We start from the raw sequence: 20,412 nt of genomic DNA on the forward strand, positions 1-20,412 counted from the left end.
GCCTACTAACCTTCACGGAGGTAAGGCTTTTACGTAGGTTATGATTTAGTGGTAACACGTGGGTTATCTTATTTTCTTGTTATTGTAAAGTTGATGCAATAAAAAATGTCACGACAAGTTCATCGGGTCCGCTTTTATAGTTTAGAACCAAATGCCATAAAATGTATGAGCTTAGAAAAAACATTTAAGCTATTGGCTGTCTCAAGGTATAAATAAAGCAATTCCATTTGATGTACATGATTCCAATAAGTGTTGCATACTAAGGAAATGAAATTTATTTATAGAGAAGACAATTCAATAGAAATATGGAATGTTAGCTTTACTCCCCATATTGAAATGACAATTTTTGGAACTTTTGGCACTATAGAGGGCCTAGCTTGGTACAATAAACGGCTTTTTAGCGTTGGACTTCAAGGATCGGTTATTGAATATGATTTGAGAAAACATGAACCAAAGGTAATTCAGTTTTTTATTGTTTATAAGTTATTTTCAGAAAATTATAATGGAGGCGGGAGTGTAAACAAGTGTTAAATTTAAATTAAGTTTTAACTATTGTCGCCATATTTTTTTTTAGTCAATGCATCCAATATCATCGTCACCTTGTTGGTGTGTGGCAGTCCATCATGGTAACAAAAGATTAGCAGTAAGTACAATCAGTGACAGTAAAAATTAGGTATTTTTGATTGGATTTCACAGATTTAGTTTAAACTGTTTTTAATTCCAGGTTGACAGATTTACTCAACATACTTTGTTTAATTGGTTAGCTTCCTTTTCTCTTACAATTTATTATGAAATTCCAATCCAAGTTTTGATACCCAAGCACTTGATATTTAAACGGATCAAAGGAATGTATAAATTGAGAAAGAAACTAGTTAGGAATAGAATTTGTATATAATTTCCTTTGTCTTTCAGATTTTACATACTTTAGATACCTCGGCTTCCAAGGTAACTTTACAAGTAGCATCTCGAAGGAAATTAGTAAAAGAAGTTTGACTGCAAATAAATAGATGACCGCTAGAGGCTTTCTTATAAATAGATTTTTTGTATTAAGTATGTAAAGATTAGTCTGTAATCTACGAAGTCCAAATTCGACTTTAAAAGACTAATTCTGCCATTCTTCTCTTATGCTTCTCAACCACTTGAAAAGATACCATTTACATTCGAAAGAGAAATTGTTTTAACAATACTGATACCTATGAAAGAAGAAAATTTTGGAGAATGAGAAATAACTAGGAAGTAATGAAGTATATGGAGACGTTGATTTAATGAAGGTTAAGGTGAACACATTGCTAAAGGCAGAGAAAAAGTATTACCTGTCAAGAAGAACTGGGTAATAACTGAAAGATTGGTATCCGGAGACAGAGGTGGACAGTTGTTGCTGCCTACATGAGAAAAATCTACTTAGATTTGTTAGTGCTGGAAAAGAAGGCAAGGGTTCATCAAGTCTGTTGCCCCACGATAATGTTAAACTCTACAAAAGTATCAATTGTAGAGTTCTGTTTTGGAATTGTTAACCTTTAAGCTCTATGCGAGAAGACTACGGATCACTTTTTCAGCTTGCACGTTAGATCCACCTCTTCTCCAGCCAAAACAACTTGGTCGTTCGCAAATTACAGCTCGTTTAGGATTTGATCTCGTACATTTAATCCTACGCCATTTTCTTTCTATTCCGAAAGAGTCCATCAATGAAGATATTAAAAAGGAAGATGAGGCACAACAACCTTGTCTGAATCATTTTGATACGGAGAAAGATTCTGAAAGGCAGTTTCCAAGATCAACCAAACAGTGGTACCCAATTCCACTAGACTGAAAAAACATCCTTAATTAAGTTTTTGTTCTTCTCGTACGTTAGGTTCTCTGAAGCAATCCACTTTCTTTAACGAAGGTAGAGATTCTCAGACGTTAGTTTGGTATGAAGAAAAATTTACATTAATTTTTTTATATCAATGTGTAACAAATGTTTCAGGCTGGTACAGATGACGGTTATATTAATATATTTGATATTTATGAAGACGAGCTAGTGTACAATAAACTCATGGACAAACAAGAAGGTAAATGGTTTTTATTATGTTATAACCTCTAATTGAAATTAATTTTTGTTATTATTTTAATGGAAATTGTAATAGGGTACCTCCGTAATACATAATTATTTATTTATAACAATCAGGTCTGCCCCTAGTTTCGAAAAGTTGTGGGACAAAAGCACCGTGGCCTCCTAGCCACCTTGCAAGCGAAGTTACAGCGTCGCACGTGTTTATGGGAGAGCATGTCAAGGAGTGTATTAGCATTTTTCATAGTTCCAAAAAGAGGGAAAATAGTTGCTCTGGTGCGGGAACTTCTTACAAAGCTCCAAAAGGAAAATCTAGGTGTTTTTTAGGGGAGGGTGTTTGACTGAAGCCTTAGAGACTGAGATAAATGTCATCATTGATTGCTGTTGCAAGCTGGAGGGGTGTAGAAGTCTAAAAAAAAAGGGTTGGTAGCCTCTAAGGCGCGATCCCTATTCCAGTTCCATGGACCAGACCACGGTTAACGAAGCAATTTTATGCCAGAGAAATTAAAAATTTGAGAAGCGCTGCAGTAAGGCATAAGGCTAATGATAATTATTAATAAGTTTATAAAAGAAAAAACAACATGCAATTACGGATGAAGTAATTGATGTTGGCTTTATTGCTGCTCCAACTACGTCTTCATACACACATTGTGTTTCATTTTGATTATTAGGTCGAATTTCTTGTATTTCATGGGATTCGAGTGGTGATTATTTAATAACTGGTTCTGTGGATACAATCAGAGTTTGGAAAGTATCTACTGGACATGCCATACACAGACTGCTAACCGGAAGAGATATGAAAATGAAGGAGACTGTGGTATGGGCACTAGCAGTCACTGATGATTTTACTATAATCAGCGGAGATTCAAGGTACTTAAAGTCAGCCAGAATTTTGGATTTTTTTAAATTTTATTTTTCTAATTGATTTTTTTTTAACCCAGCCCTTATTTAAAAAAACTAAAGTGTGAAAATCCTCCGCATTCCTCTTCACTATTTTCTAGATTTATTTAAACATTTTCTTCTAACTCCAAATTTCAGAAACATATTTAATTCTTACTAATGTTATAGAATTTGTAAACCTGATATTACTAATATGAATCCTCCCTTATCCTAGAACTTTCCAAATACCTATTTTTTCTGGAAAATGATCCGTTTTAAAAAAATACATATACTTTAGTTAAAATGTTTGTAAATTGGAAAAAAAATTAAAAGTAAAAAACTTGCACACTATACCGTGGTACACCTGAATTTTTTTGTTAGTATTTAAGAAAATATTGCAGTTTTGACTACGGGGACCATTTATAAAATACAAGTAAAAAAAAATATGTGTATGTTGGAGTATTCACTCCCCGCGAGCTAACGAAGCTTTGACTAAATAAAAGTTACTCAGAGCATCATTCTGTAATCTAATTTTTGTAACTGGCTTCTCCTTTAACAACTTAAGTTTAAAAATCAAACTTTAAATTGATGAACTAAATTAATACAAAATAATTTCAGAGGAAAATTATGCTTTTGGGATGGAAATAATGGAGTAAGTATAGCAACTTATCACAGTCACAAAGCAGGCATCCTATCGCTGTGTCTAGCAGAGGATCAAAACATTGTATACTGCGCAGGTAATTGATTTAAACATTTTGGCCCTCATATTATACTGAGTAAATTTCAACATAATTAATGGTATATTTATTATTTTAATTATAGGAGTGGATCCGTTAATAGCATCTTACGAACGAGTAAAAATGCGTGGAAGTGAAGAACTTGTAAAATGGGTTAAATCCACACAAAGAGTTATCCACGATCATGACGTTAAATGCTTAGTAACCTGTGGAAATGTATTGTACTCCGGAGGTTGTTTTTTCCTCTCTTTCTCTTTCAGGCTTTTATTCTTTTGTTAAAAATTATTTTATATAAATTTTCATACTAATATATTTGTACGTATTTTGTTTTCAAGGTGTTGATGGCTACTTGGCACAGAGCAGTTATCCTCCAAAAATTTTAATAAAATATCCACCATTACTGCAGGTAATAGATTTATTAATTTTTCTGTGCATTAGATGTATGTTTGTTGTATAAAGAGCGCTTCAAAAAAACGGCCTGGTGTCATCTTTGTATTGCTGAAATAAAACCTGTGGTTGGCGAATAGTTAATTCCTGCTCTAAGTAAAATTGCTTCTTATCCTTTCCACTTCGCGTAGAGGTTGCGCTTGTTGCTAACTCAAGGTCCCTTTTATCAAGGAAATAAATAATTGATTGTAATTTATTTCATCTCGCTTTGTTTACACAATTTCCCCTCTTTATGTTAGGTTTACGTAAAGAATACAAGTGAATGCTGGATTTTAGTGAAGAGTGTTAGTGATGTATGATAGTGAGCTGGAATGTATTTGTGGGTGTGTAAACCAAGTAGTTTTTGTCTTTACTTCCCTGGGCGATGCCAAACTTTTCTGCCACCTGGCTCTTAATTACAAATTTAAAATTTCTTTTGTTTACAAATTTAAACTAAATGGCAACGCCAGTTCTGAAAGATTCCCGAAGAGTTCAAGACTTGTTTCCTGACCTCACTCAGAATAAAACAAAACTCAGTTTGGGCTTTTTAGTACTTTAATTAATGCTGATCCTAAACTGAAATAATTACTTCAAAAACTTGCTTGCATTCAAGATTATTAGTGCAACATTCTGCAGACCTCGTTTAAATTGTGCGTTTGTTTTTAAAAAAAGTATCAACGACAGTTTTGCTGAAATATTCGTTGAGACGAAAGGGCCCTGAAGAAATGGCTAGTCCATTTCCTTCTTACATTAATTTTGAATTTTTCTTTTGGCAATTACTTTCTTTTAGTTTATACGTTATTTCATTTATATGTTTATTCTTTAGAGTACATTATTTGCACAATATATCACAAACTATTGCTTATTTGATTTCATTTCAAATCTGTTTCAAGTCACCTTGTGTAGCATTGGCGCCTAAAGTGAAATACTTGCTTTTAAGATATCCAAATTCAGTAACCGTGTGGAAACTAAACATTGGCAAGAATCCTATAAAATTAATTGAATGGAGGCCTCCAACAGGTTTACGTGTTAAATCGGCCAGTATATCTGCAAATGGGCAATGGTTTGTTTGTTCAACAGCGGACAGACTGAGGCTTTATTCGTTAAAAATTGTAAGTAACTTGTTATGTAGACATATTGCAATATATTGAATTATGGGTTTTGATACTTTCTCTTACTTCTTGGTTAGAATAAATATTACGATCATAACAAATTTTCGAAATTGAGTTTTCATTATATACGTTTTGAAGTCCTCAGAGTCCAAACAAAATGGTTTTATAAATGACTTGAGTATTTCTGTAAATAAAGTATCTTAAAAATTAAAACTTATTAGAAGCTGAAATTTTAACTGAAACTTTCTATTTCTCTCCGGTCTCATCAGAAGACCATAAAAATTTGCTAAGATTTTTACTTTTTTTGGGGATTTTCATGCAAACTGCTCCAGTACTAGTGGATGCATTGGTTTCCAAGGAGTGGTTAACTGGATTACCGACGTCCCTCTCTTCACAGAATTTTTTGGAGAAGCTGGTTTTCTTAATTTGGGTGAGCTATCATGAGAACGTCTTGTGATAGGATGAGAAGGGAGTTATTCCAAGAAGCGGTTATCCCTAACTACCCTGTTTCCTGTTCTTCCTGGAGAACCTAATAAGTTATTTGGTAGTAGTGGGAAATTTCCTAGAATCTTCTACCCATTTAATTTGGATGTATTTTCTTCAGAATATCTAGGGAAAACGTTGGGTGGTAGGATTGAGTAGGTGTCAAGAAAGTCTTCCTAGAACTTTGCTAGGAAACATAGAGAGTAATATCAATATTTAGGGTGAGGGGTGGGCGTAATAGATCTGTGTCAATATCAATATCCTATTAAAAGCAGCACCGGCTTAACCTTGTTGAGAATGCAATTTAATTTTATAATAAGACTAACATTTTTATTTGAAACGTTTCCTTTAAAAAAATATGGTGAGTTTTACTGGAGCATGTGATAGGCTTTTTCTAAACTGACTTGTTAAAAAACTTACCTATTATGTTCATTTTAAGGAAAACTGTTTATTCATTAAAACTTCATGCTTTTTAAGAAAACTTATAAACTTTTTTAAAAAACTAAAATGCCGAATAATAATTCCATTTTGGTGTTTCTTACGAGTTTTATTTCATTTTCTTTCTCTCTCACTCTCTCTCTCTTTCTCTCTCTCTCTCTCTCTAACACATCTAATAAACGTATAAAATATGTACTCACAGGTGGATCACAAACCAAAATTAATAAAAGTAAAAATACGATCCAAAAAGTGTCTAGTCAGCCACTGCACGGTCTTCTCTACAGATAGTAAATCATTAGTAATTGGGACGTTAGAAGGAAAGATATGTGTGATAGATTTGGATTCTCCGACAGCTACAGTCAAACAAATATTTCGTCCACATAAAGAAAATTGTAAGTATATGTATTTTTGTTCATTAGCTGCTAAAGCAATACCATGAGATGAGTGATAATTGACGATAAAAGTGTAACCACAGCTGATAGCGTATCAGAAGTAATCATTCCTATCTTATTAGCATTGTGGCCAACGAACTGGTGGCGTTTCCTTCTATTGGGATGATAAAACTAACTTCTTGTTGTGAACAAGTTGTTCTGAAGCACAAAACACATAATTAATATAATTTTTTTTTTCTTTCAAACAGATTTCAATGATAATTTAAAACATATTGCAGTCTCGGAAAAAGCTGACTACATAGCAGCTTCTGATTTGAGTAGTACGGTCGTAGTTTGGCATAATGGAAAGGTAATAAAATATATTTATTATATTAAGTTTTAATTAGAATATGTGTCATTAAGATATTTTCTTCTTAAGTTTTGTGGAAAAAAATAGAAAACTGTTTAATTATCATCATTCAAAATAATGTTGCAATTTAGCTCTTAACATAGTTCTGTAAGTTCACGTTGTTTTAACGTAATAAAAACTATTACACAGTTTGAACCAGGTTTAACAAATCATATTTAGAGGGTGAGCTTCAAATATTTTGTAAAACTAAAAGCCTTGTTAGTAGTGAAAGTCAATTCTTTATTTATGCTCGGAAGAAAACTCTTATTCTATGTGAATTAAAGAAAATAAACTTCCAGTGACGTATTTATTGTATACATATATATATATATTCTTCATATATATTCATATACATAATGGATGGAATGATTTTTGAACCTTCCAAGTAAATGATGTAATTTTTAAAATTTGAAATAACCTTTATTTTCTTCAAATTTTCTTTGATTAATGTACTTTAAATCCGTATTCTTTTTGTCCTATTTTAAAAATTGGCTGTAACTGTGCTAAAATAATCATATTTCATCAGCTGTAAGTGTTTAATGCAGAAAAAACTATCTCTCATTTGAAATTGCGTGATGTTTGCAATGTACGTACTACAATTCATAGTTCAGTAATGATAACTATTGTCTGTATTGAGAAGAGCACTTTTCAGATACCGTAGAGTACACTGACAAAGTCTCGAGAAGACAATAACCTGAGGGTTGTTCCTGATCGATCTCCGGATTGTGGTGCCATAGACATTTTCATCAAAAAACAAAAACAAAAATTTATATATAGTATACGTATATATTAAGGGGTTTCTAGCTGTAATCGAACTGGACTTCAAACCCTATCACTGCAGAAATAATTTTCTTTTGCAAATATGAAATAAAAACAAACAAAAAATCGTATTTATACGTTATGAAAAAATTATCCCCAATTTATACATATATTTGACTTTTACGTTTTCACAGTTTATTTATTTTAAAAGAGAGATGTACATTTTTTTATATGTCGTAAGTTCATTTTTAGAAGCGCAGACCATGTTAAAAGGAACCAAAGTTTTGAAACGTTAAAAAATTATAAAAATCTACTCTTTCTATAAAAAGTTAAGATTAAACCGTGTATTTATCATTGTTTTGTCACAAATGAGATTTAGAACTCTCGCCTTGAAAGTACATTCTGTTCAATATGTTCCCTGAGTATTTATATTATTAATAATATTTATTTATTTTTAGTATTACTGTACGTTACCTGTTCGTAAATGCCCAATTACGTCGATGGCGATTCAACCAGGAACGGATTATCTGGTGCTGGTATACTCAGATCATCAGGTATGTAATCATAATTTACTTTAATCGAAGAAAGTGTTTTCCCTAAACTAGTTATAGTCAATACCTAGTTTATTTAATGGCTTTGATTTTATCCTTCGGTGCACGCAAGTTTATTGTATCTCAGACCGGTTCCGGACATTCATCTATCTTCAGAAATTGATTAATCAGTTTTGTGTAGAGATTTCCACATCACTAATGTTGTCGTCTTGCGAAAATAATAGGTTTTCAACACTATCTGTTGACCATAAGAGAAAACAAATCCTTGTGTTAGCAATAATGCATCAAAAAAGGCTCTAAAACGTTAATGACCTTCGAAATTATAATGCATTTTTTAATAATAATATTGTTTATAGTCAACTTTCTTACTAGCAATGTATTTCTTTCATTTAACGATATCTTCTGGCGTTTCCTTTTCCAAATCATTAAATTGTTTAAATATATTTTCTTACATTAAATGTTTATGTTTTGCAGATATTTGAATATTCTTTAGGAAGTATGAAATATACTGAATTCTCTAGGCAACTTCAAAATTATTATCCAAACGAATGGCTATTAAGGAATTTTGCTGTTCATAGTATTGCTTTCGATTCGAAAAATCCAGATCTACTCATATTAAGCGATGATTCAGCTATTCTTGTGATCAATAAACAAGAGGTAAGTTTAGTATTTTGATAATTTAATTAATTTATTGTCTGTTTACGTTCAAAAGTATGTGAAATAGTGAACAGGACTTAAGTTGAGAATTAAATTAATAATTGAAATTTGAAGATCGAAAAACTGCTAGTGTGAACTTTTCACTTAGCTGAGGTTTTCTAGATGAGGCACTACAGATTGGAAATCAGAATTGAATAATGATGGCACTCAGGGAAATTGGTGTGAGAATTACTCTTTAGATGACAAATAAGAAACATTTTAAAATATGAATCATTAAACTGTAAAGTAAGCGAACCTGTTACACTTTGGGGCCTTTTATACTGCCGGCTGATCCCTTCATCAAACACGTCATTGTTATTGTATAGTATTACTTCTTCAGCTACGTATTAATCACTTCTCGTCACTGCTTATAGCTCTTAATACTTTTTAAAGTAGAAGGACGTCCGTACTTTCACCAGCTTTCGTTAAACATTATTAAAATAATACTTCATAATTTGAAGTAATGTATAAGTAAAGTAATGCCTGAACATTTATTGTCTTCGAAAGGAAAGTTCTTCGTATAATATGTCACACTTTGTGAGAAAAATCAGAAGAAGTAGGCCGATTTAAGGACTAGGTCATTTATGGAGAGAAGAAGATTTGAATGTAAAAAGATTGAGCAGCCTTCACTTCAGGATTGGGAATGTATTACCGCGGAAAAGAGTCGAAATGGAGTTTTGCATTGAAAGAGTGCAAGTTAGTCAGCAAACATGTAGCTTCTAATTTGGCATAGTTGAATTGATGTAGAACCAAATTTTCGTTTTATCATTAATGGTTGCCTTTGATGCTAAGGTTTTGTCTGAAGACAGAAATTAACTTCACTGAACTGATGCATTTTTTCTTTATACTTCTCTATTTTCTCAAACGATTTTTTTTTTAATTTCTTATATTTACCCACAAAACTGATTTCTTCATTTGGGGGAGGTTCTAAGAGGCTAAATCTTTAAGCACTCCTCCAATATACAATTTCAGTATAATTTATGGTTTTACTTTCCATATAATATTAAGGGACATTGAAAGTACAACTAGAATTCTAAATTTGAAGAAATCAATTTACCAAAAATGCGACTTTACAAAACTAGTTTTTAAATTTTTTGGTTATTTTCTCGAAAATGGGTATCTTTATGTGATTTTATTTTATTTTTTGTTCGGAAAAAGTTATTTTAAGGAAATAGATAGATACATCGAAACCATTCTTATGGCATTTTGATGCCGACCTTTAAAAGCAGACGAAGGCAGGCTATCCTTTGATTCTTCAAAATGAGAAGCGGCTAATCTCACATAAGTGGATAACTGCCCATTTGCTGGAGCCTGATACATAAGTAGCTTTCTGTATAGTTCGTGAAGATCGACCTGAAAAACAGTTTGCAAAATAATAAATTAATAAGCAATTTTTTTAAAGAATAATATTTAGTGTTTCTCTGTCTTGAAACCTATTAGATAGATATTCCAATGTAGGAAGTTAATTCCGGGATTGACGAAGCGAATTTTCTATATGGAAGGTAGCAGATTATTATGAAATATTTACAAAATATTTTGGCTAGCTAAACTTTGGAGCCTAATAAGAAGCGCCTGATTATACTGGATAAATATTTATCTTAAGTAGGTAATAACTGTAAATGTAAGAGGCAGTATAAAACTTTGATATAAATGCGCTGTTAAAATGTTTTTTACTTCTATTGAGAGAAAAACTAAGTATAAAATAAAGTAACTGGGTAGTAATAGAGCCAATATTGGCGCTGTATGTAGGCGATAGAATCTAAGAGTTCTTTCTAAGTATCTCTCTATACTTAAAGTTGTATATAGTTCCTTTCTTTAAGCACTTTACACCTACTTTGTGCCCACAAGTTGCCTTACTCGGATAACGCCCTTACTTACACTCGGTTCAGAAGAAAGACAAAAGATAGAGTGCTTGCAAGTATTTGTCTATAAAAAAAAAAAGCACTATAAATAATAGAAATGTGTGTATAGAGAGGAAACACTTATCGAACTTACTTCGCTAAGTAATATTAAAGTATCGTTATAAAAACACAAAAAAAAAGGCATTAAAAGATGTTTAATAGATGACCTTGTTAAAGTAGATATCCACAAAAATCTTCCATAATCTTTTATAGTAAAAATATGAATTTGTTACTTTCTCCTACTCCCTCACAAGAGAAAGTATTGTAATCGTGCAGATGTTCACCTGGAAACGGGCTTTGGGACACCGTAGTAGCAAAATCGAATATTAACATTCACATGACTTTCCTACTCCAATTAAAACTTGTAAGTGGCAATTTTCATCGAACCTTCAGTTTTTAAAATAAATGTAGACTTGATCTATAGATAATTCCTTTGTAGATACAAATAAATGGTCATGAGTGGCATTGAAGTCAGCAGTCAAGACGGCAGGTTGTTGAATGACTAAAAATATTTTTAAGTTGCTCAAATAAAATTTTTCTCTCTATTTTCATTTGAAAAAAAAAAAAATCAAGTTTTCTAATAAAAATGATAGACATTCAGGTGGGTCTATAAGTACACACTAAGATTGAAAGTCAGGGACAAAATATGTTTGGAACATAATAAACAAAATTAATTTTATGTATTTTTTTTAAAAAATATAATAATCGTATTATTCTTTATCATTTTGTTTGATCAGATGCATATTAGTCCTTAGAAGGAAAATTTTGGCTAGCGATCTGTTTTCTTCATGGGACGCAGCATACCTCGCCTTCTAAAGCGCAAGTCTTTTGCAAATAGTGTACGAAAGTTTTTTTTTTTTTAAAAAAAAAGAAGAGATTCGTTTTCTAGGAAACTCTAGAAAATCCTCAGAGCTATTTTGATTAAAGTAGAATTTTGTATTAATTTTTTTCGAAAAATAAGCTTTCCCATACATTACCACACATTTTTTTTTTGATAGAATAAAAGGAGTATTTCAAAAGGAGCACTTTAGAAGGAAACGTCACATATAGCAGTTTCCACTTTAGCTATCACTTATTTGAAACGTTTTGGGGAAACGAGATAACTACTTAGAAAACTTAAAAAGTTTATTGGGACATTCAAAAAAACAACGTGAAAAACTGAAAAATGGCTTCTAAATTAGAGTCTCCGGATTTCAGCCTAAAAACTATTAAAATACTAAGATATTACTTAAACGGAATACCAATTTTGTGCTTTCTGATTGGTTTTTGTTAGTTTTTTTCATTATTCTGATCAAACATTATGAAAACTATTATAGGTACTGCCCTTACCATTAAAATTTGTCATGATCGAAGTATGTATAACTCTTAAGTATTGTAAGTGAATGTAATAAAAATGAGGAAATAATTTATCTGGGACAAACCTCTGAATAATTAGTGTCTAGAATGTGTAATTGGTGCACATTCTTGACGATAATACCAGAATAGGAAATAATAAATCATTCGCTACTAGTTCAGAGTATAGTTTAGTTATTTTCTTATCAGTAGGACCGTTCTTATTTCTTATGACCAGCATAATAATGAATTAGTAGATTCTTTTAGTGAGTTCCTTTTTTTTTAATTGTTTGTTGAGTTTATTAATTACATACAATATTTTTCATTTCTTTTTCTTACGAATTCTTTTATTACTTATAGCATTTGGCCTTCGTGGTAGGAAAGTGGATTTAGTCTTCAGGAATCATTTGTGCCCCTAAGCTCACATTAGTAAATATGTAGAAAGAACCTGCATTGGTTTAAAATGAAAACTTTGAGTGGGAAGGCGTTTGAAGAAAATTTATCAACCTGAATGTTTAATTACACTTTCATATAACAGTGATTTGAAATTCCTCTCCCGAAGTTGGTAGCAACAATTTTCTTTTTTAACATTCAATCTAATCTAAAGGTTAATAAAAGACGCTAAACTGCTAGGTCAATCTATAATGTTGACTTAAATAACAATTCCGAAGTTAAAAAAATGAGAAACTAAGATTGTTGTTTTTGCTTTTTTCTGCGATTTTTTTAAATAAGGTACTAATGGGACTCTTTGAACTTAATGCACTAACAAGTTTTTTGTTTAAACATTTTTCAAAAAATATAATTTTATGGAGGAACTGAAATCTCGTTTGGTTTTTTAGTGGCCAACTTGTCGAGTAAGAAAGTCCAGGTGTCTTAAGGAAATTTGACTTACTGCAAGTTGTGGTTAGTGAAAGTTGTCAATCCAGATTTTATTTTTACTGGCTACCATAGAGGAAGCTTTGAGATCGTGACAAAGGTACCCTGGTTTTTCCTCTGTACAAATCGTTTAAGGGTACTTCTATTGGATAGTGTAGTTATGCTTACTTCTAAAGTGGTATTTTAGTGGCGTATTTTAGTCTTTAGCATACGATCGTTTCTAACGGCGAGTTTAAAGGAGATTGCTTGACCGGAAGAGTGAATATTGTGAACTCTTTCTTTTTTTGGATTTGGTGTACCATCTATTCAATTAAAGACCTGTCACTTTTGTTTGAAATACTTTTGATGCAAAGTGAGTTTAAAGAAAACATCAGAAGAGCGTTTATTGTGGTGAACTTTAATTGAAGTCGGCTATCGTTTGTAAAAAATGTGAATTTTGAAGGAACTTTGCGTTTTAGGAGAAAGTGAAAAAAGATTTCACTAATTTTTTTAATTTTATTATCACCAAACTTACATCTCTTCCAGTTTTTATCCAGACTTGTGTTTCATTAACCAACCATTGACTTCGTAATTTGAATTTAACACAAGACTTGCCCTTGTTTACATTATGAGAGGTTTTGGTTTGTTGGAAGGTTTGTTCCGTTGCCCTCAGTCATCGGCGGGTTGTCCTTCTTTTAATTATCTCTCATGCTCGTTTTTTTTATTTTTTTAAATCGTTTCCAATCAGTACTGTGGCAAATGCAGTGCGAGGGTGGATAGTAAGAAAGTCAGGGTCTGAGAGCTGTTTCAGTCAGGGTGTGTGTAGCAGGGGAGACTGGGAAAAAAGGGCCCAGAATTCAGCTTAGAGTGGCTAGATCAGCCAGCGAGGGAGGGTTGCTATGTAGGGTGTGCACTGTAATGCTCTTTTGGGTGTTAGGGTGTAGCGGGCCAAGGAACCTATCGACTTTTACCACTTCACAGCACCCTAATACTTCTTATTTCCGCTATAAATAGTTCTGCTCCTGTATACTAAAAGGATAAAGAAAAGTATTGCTGATTAACTGAACAGGAAAATTGAATTGAACTTTTTTCTTATATTTTTTCTTTATTTTCTCGTACTCATTAAGAAAATAGTAGTGCGAATGTAAAACAAAAAATTTGAAATTGTCTTTAATCAGATAACATTTTTGGGACATTAAGTAACCATAAGTGATGAATACCAATATGTTGATTTCGTCCAGACTTCTCTTCCACTCTTCTCTTGGATCCATTTTGTTGAATCATGAATAATAATAATGATGATAATAATAATACAGAAAAATAATTAATAATGAACAATTTAACGTGTATTATTTTTACTTTATTTATTTTTTGGTAATTGTGTTGGATAGTAGCTGTTTTGTCAGAATTAATTCAATGCATGCATAATTCATATTACATTAAATATTTGGTTGTAATAACTGTTATTAAATTACTTTGTATTCCAACTCTTCCAGTGTATTGTCGGAAACGATTGTAACTATTTTGTTATAGTGAACGTTATTTAAATTTGGTTTATTTAACATTTCACTTTATTGTGAAAATATTTTCAGTCGTGGTGATTGCTCAATTGAATTTTACTTTTGCAAATTTTTAATTTTTGTTATACAGTAATTAAATTCTAATTTTTGAATAATTTAAACCTGTAAATTTATAATGTTTTAAGAGGAAACCTTGGATGAGAATTTTTTGAAATTACTTACTCTAAACTCTTATGAAGAATTGTTGAGGTTTTTTGTTTTTGGTTGTACCGAATTGTGAAGCCAAATCGTGTGTATGTACGAAAAAAGTAACTCATTTTAAAAGAAACGTCAGAGGGTCTTTCTCTCAATCCGAATAACCGTGAAGTATGAAATCGACAGAAGCTTTGGTGAGTCATTTATTGTCCGACTAAAGAATGGTTTGTGGAGGACTATTTTGGTTGTATGTTAACGGGATATATTCCACTGTCGTTCACTAGAATTTAGTGGTTATCAAATTAGAGCCAGACAAGTCCACTTCCCTAAAGCACCCTCAGAAAATGTACTTTTCTTGCCTTGAGGTAAGGTAAGTACTAGAAAGAGTAAAGAGAACTTACAGCCGGGGGTAACCGCTTTCTGTAGACTCTTGTTCTTTAATAATATGAAGAACATATCCCCAAATTAAAATAAACCTTCAGGTTTTTGGAGATTCCCTTTCATCACCTGTAACTAAAGAGGTTTTCCAGAAAAGCTCAAAGAAGATTAGGGAGCAGGAAGTTACAGAACTCCCCTTCCAACAAATCTTCTACCCCAATGCCGCAACATTTTCTGAGGATGGTTTTTCCAAATTAAGGGAACCAGTCTTTTAGCGGAACACCAGAAAGTTTGGAGAACAGGTAATCAGGGATAACCACTTTCCTGGTGCATCCTCCACCCAACGTCTTCCCTGAACATTTCAATTAGACACTGTAAATTAAGAATTTCAGTGTTCTTGGGAGGGTATATCTTTCTCCAGTCCATGGGTCTATGGGTTGTAATGCTAAGGATTTCGTTTATTTCTACATTGCCAAATTTTCCCGTTAGGACACCCAGGTTTGCCTACTTATGGATTCTGACCAATTCTTATAGATTAGGGCATTGGATAGGTTAGGGTTAACCTTCCCTAGTGACCTAGCTCCTTTATAACAAATGAATAACTTAAGACGTTTTTCTTCAATAATAATCTCATTGATTATTTCCAACTACTAAATTTCATGGTTCATCACTTTAGGGAACCAGTGTTTGGTCTACCGATCCGTTGTGAGAAGGGTGAAGAAACTTTTAAAGGGAAAACAGTATAATTAAAGGGTTTTTGTTACATGTACATATTTTTTCTTTTTTCAGGAATTAACAATTAACGAACGTAAGATTCCAAGATTGGAAGCTAGCAACTTTCTAGGAAGTCCTATCACTGAAGGTTCTGATAGTGGAGCCGGAAGTCCTACCAGTCAAATAAAAAGTGCGTTTCATATCATGAAGCGATATAAGGTAGGTAATATTTTAAATTTATTTTAATAAATTCTCCAAAATGTCCAAATACTTATTTTGTGCGATAGACACATGTTATAAAAGTAGTAATTTTCTGCTAGAGTGCGACTACATTGCTAATAAGTAATCATTCATTTTTCTCAAATCCGGGCATTTCTGCTGAAGCTGGACGTTTCTTTATTTTACTGGTTTCTTATCTCATGGATTACTGTACAGGCTTTAGCCTTTTGGAATTCAATTTGTGCTTAATGAAACTTACTTAAAAAATATTCGTAATTTAAGGAACCATCTTGTGCTTTAGTCGAAGTTCTGGTCGTTTTGCCTTCAAACCTGCCTCAGAATGTCTTTGTCTTACTGTACGGACCCTTACATTTACTTCATAAAATATTCGTAACAATGTATCTGTCATTTCCCAGGTAACGATGGAAGGCTCTTCTTGGTGGATGTAACTATTGCTCTCGCAAAGAAAGCTTGACTCCTTCCATATTCTATGTTAATAACGCATTATGTAAATGTGTTATGAACTGTTGGAATTAAAAAAAATGAAATGCAGAATTTATGAGGTTATGATCAAGTTTATTGAAAACTAAAACAGTACGAACAGTAAATAGAACTAATAACCTACGAATTATTCGTTTTAATTACTGCTCGAACTTCATGAGTGTTATTTCTTGTAACTTGTTGGTACACCTCGAGCCCTTAATACAGACTCAAAAAATCAGCAAATACCATATGATGAAGCGTATACATAGATAAGGACTCAGAAACTGCTTGGTCCCTGGGGCTGGTGTTGGTGTATTGGTTTTAAAGCGTGGATTTGTATGTGGGAGTTCCCCAGTTCGAATCCCGCGTGTAGCCACTTTTTATTATTCAGAAAAAATATTAATAGTGAAATAAGAGCATCGTCTCTGTACTTGTAAATAGTTCCGTTGAGAAGAAGCCCTTGCAAAAAATTGTAAGAAGAAATGTTTAAATAAAATCACTACATAGATGCTTCATTAATTGGTTTTGTTAACTAAGCCAGTAAAGTTTGGTTCTTAGCAAGTACAGTCTACTATCCTTCTCGGGCACATACAGTAATTGATCTAAAAACATTTTGTATATAATGTTGACTTCTTAAATAACAGACTTAAGTAAATGAGTTTTATTTGAAAGGCCGTTAGTCTCCTTTAGTTATAAAATGTTTTTCTTACTTTTTCTAACTCATTACATTATTTTTATTTTACTCTGCTTTAATAAATATTTCTAAGATTACTATAAGTGCATGTTTCAAAACTTATTACTGCCTCTCTCATATATACATACGTATGTTATTCAGCATCTGGTCTACTTTGGCGCTCTATCTGACGATGAAATGGTGGCCGTTGAAGTGAGTCCTGCCTCACTGAAAGAGAAACTACCACCGTCATTTAGAAAAGTGTTTGGAAGGAAGTGAAAGTGTATTCACACAAAGAATTGAGTAAGTATACTAAATTTATGTTATTAATTTTTTTTTTCTTCTAATGAACTGCAAATTGAAAATTATTGATGTCTTTCTAAGCACTAAAAGACGATTTTTTTTTCTTTAGGTAAGTTTCCATACAAGCGAAGATGAATAAGCGAATTTTAACTATTTCAGCGTGTAAATAAATGTTAAAAATTTTATACTTTTTGGTAAATAATTTTTCAATTATTATTTTGTTTATTTTAGTTAATAAATAATTATTAAGAGCTTTATTCTTTATGTAAACCAAAACTTTTTGAGTAGTTTTCCAAGTTTACAAATATATGTTGAAGCGACTTAATGATTTAATTGAAACCATAGTCTATTCCTCAAGAGTATAGGTGATCTTTAGTAACCTGCTCGCAAAGATGCTGGAGGAGACATGCTTGCTATGCGGTCGACAATGTGGCCACGAAAAACTTAACACTTACCCAAATTAAGCTGCATAAAGTTATGTTAACCGTGGACACTTAAAAAACAGATCACCGTGGCTATCCAAAAGATTGAAATTTTCATCTTGACAAAATCACGAGTGGAGAGGTTGGAGGAAAGGTTTATACAAAGTCCACTGTTACTTTTTTTCCCTTATCTTTTGGCGTACCAATTACTAGATACTATAGAAGTAGAAAAGTTTCGGTAAACCGATCAGACTTCTTATAAGGTCATGGAAATGACAGAAATTTCTCTTTAAACTTCCTTAACAAAATATTAAATATAGATGTTTTGGAATAGTTTCCATTTCTTATAGCTTAGTTTGTTAAGAAAGACGGAGATTCTGTTAAAATATCTCTTAAAATGTTTGCTTTTTCAATTACAGATTTATTTTATTTAGTCATATCCAAGTAATACAAATTGTCAATATGAAATTTGTATTTCCAACCTGATGTAAACCAAACAATTAATCAACTTATTCATTATACTGCAAGAAATATTTGTTTTTCTTATTATTTGGCTACGAAAAAAATGTATACGTTGAAAAAAAAAAAATTGAAAAAATATTCTCTACCAGAAAGACAGGATTTCAAATAACGAGAGAAAACTGTCTGGTGGTTAGAAGTGCTCCGTACGCCAATGACCCTCGAAGTTGAAACACCTTAAATTAATAATAAGAAAAAATGTAGGAAAGCAAAAATACGCTCGACTTTCTGGGGAAAAAATAACGGCAATTATAAGGTCTTTTATTTAAAATGTCTTCAAGAAATTTCCGATGCACTCCCAGTCTATCTAGCTCTAGAATATGAAGAAGTTTAACTCACCAGTGGAGAACCAAAGCATGTACCGGAGATTGAGATAACACACACCGCCTACGGAGTCTTCAGAAACGTTATAACTTCGGTAATTCAAAATGGTGTTTCGGACAAAAAATGCATTAGGGTGCTGGAAAATATTTATAGATAGAAGATATTTAAATTGATTATTATTTTTTTTGAGAATTTTTTTTTGTGCCGGTGAAGCTTAGGAAGATTGATTGCATTATTATAATTAATTATAATGTATTATAATTATCAGTAATGGTTTATTTTTGAAATGTTACAATTTAATAGTTTCACTAACGCTTTAAAAAAAATTTCTTTTTTCATTTAACTAAATCGATTGATTTGTCTAAATCGTGATCCATGTATATCATGATACCAAAAACAGAACTTAAGTCGCTGCCGTTCTCAGTTGATCAGCTTCTCATACATTAAGCTTATTGTTCATAATTCCAGTATTCTCTGTTTAAGCGTTTTTCATTTCTTTTAGTTGCAGCCTTTGATCTAGTTTCCCACGACATCCTGGGACAACCGTACAGCGTGTCCGAGATGTAAAAAAAGCTAAGTTGTTTACATATCAAAGCAAGACTTCTAACTTAATTATGTTCAGCCAAAGAACATGACATTATAGCGCTCTGGAGGTTCTTGTCCAGGTGGATACATAGTTTTTGTGGGCGATACATACAGTCTACCGACTACTTCTAAACTGTGTTCAGGGTTACTTCGCCAGCCAACCATTTCTGCAAGAAAATCAACAGAAATTAAAACTATTAAATGTCATAAAGCTCAATTATATCACAGTATATTTTTATCTCACACACAAATAGTTCAATTCTGGATAGTGAGAGCGTCAAATTTATATAATGAAGCAAACTTCAAAACTCAAAAGGTAACATGAAATGGCTGGAGATATACCGATTCTATTCTAGCTTGTCCAGTCAGCACACATTCAAACACTGAGATAGAAGTTATAAGACGTTCCCACTACTCTAATTCAGAACGTTAGAAAGAAGATATATTAGCTCACAAGAAGGTATCCTGAAAGAAGCACAGTACCAATTCTAACGATAGAAACGGTAGCTGAGCGGTTAGAAACGAGGCCTGCAAAGCTAATATCTATCGTGGTACTGGGTTCGATTCCCGCTCTAGGCTTTGGATTTTATTTAATGTTTAACATGAGAACTTTGCAGTAAAATATGTTTGCTTAGTCGCCTCCGTCCAGGACACTTAATTTGGTAGTTGGACGTAAAACCCGCCTGATAAAATAGGCATTACTTTACTTTTTTTTACTGAGAGCAGTAGGGGTTTCAAAGCCAGAAAAACATCAAATACTGATATCGAAATAGTTTGCATCGCCCCTGATATTGCTAAACATTTCTACCAATTAAATAAATGTTTCTCTCACCCTTCCAATTACTTATAACTATAACCCTAGATCAATGGGACAGATGGTTGAACTTTTCCAACCTTTAAGATCGTAAAGAAAAGCTCATGGAAAGAAATAAATAACTAGTTAATAGAAAAACACTAGAGACTGCTATGGTATATCGAGAAAAATTGAACAACCAATTGGATAAAGTGGTATTTCCGGTTGGTCAACTTTAACTACTTTTAGAGAGAAAAAAGTACACTGTCCTCTCAGGGATATTTG

General features: G+C 32.4%; 2 protein-coding genes across 8 annotated transcripts in view; one reads left to right on the forward strand and one right to left on the reverse strand.

Moving 5' to 3' along the window:
• The first annotated feature begins 7 nt into the window (after nt 1–7).
• l(3)72Dn (UTP4 small subunit processome component l(3)72Dn) lies at nt 8–17,736 on the forward strand. The gene is made up of 16 exons (XM_074143943.1): nt 8–206; nt 285–456; nt 575–643; nt 1,967–2,051; nt 2,722–2,920; nt 3,548–3,666; nt 3,752–3,898; nt 4,002–4,072; nt 4,986–5,204; nt 6,328–6,517; nt 6,766–6,866; nt 8,123–8,218; nt 8,690–8,872; nt 15,882–16,025; nt 17,344–17,484; nt 17,594–17,736. Exons 1-15 carry the CDS (start codon nt 106–108, stop codon nt 17,458–17,460), a joined length of 2,013 nt encoding a protein of 670 aa, XP_074000044.1. The 5' UTR covers nt 8–105; the 3' UTR covers nt 17,461–17,484; nt 17,594–17,736.
• Nucleotides 17,737–18,990: 1,254 nt separating this feature from the next.
• Nucleotides 18,991–20,412, reverse strand: part of LOC141462280 (uncharacterized) — a 236,355-nt gene continuing 234,933 nt past the window's right edge. For all 7 annotated transcript variants that reach the window (XM_074144015.1, XM_074143988.1, XM_074143997.1 and 4 more), the window contains one exon: nt 18,991–19,501. In XM_074144015.1, coding sequence (XP_074000116.1) covers nt 19,368–19,501 — 134 coding nt within the window. In that variant the 3' untranslated portion in view covers nt 18,991–19,367. The remainder of the gene's footprint in view (nt 19,502–20,412) is intronic.

Source organism: Rhodnius prolixus, unplaced genomic scaffold (assembly GCF_049639745.1).
Source record: "Rhodnius prolixus isolate KJV_2025 unplaced genomic scaffold, Rpr scaffold_1, whole genome shotgun sequence".
Taxonomy (NCBI): domain Eukaryota; kingdom Metazoa; phylum Arthropoda; class Insecta; order Hemiptera; family Reduviidae; genus Rhodnius; species Rhodnius prolixus.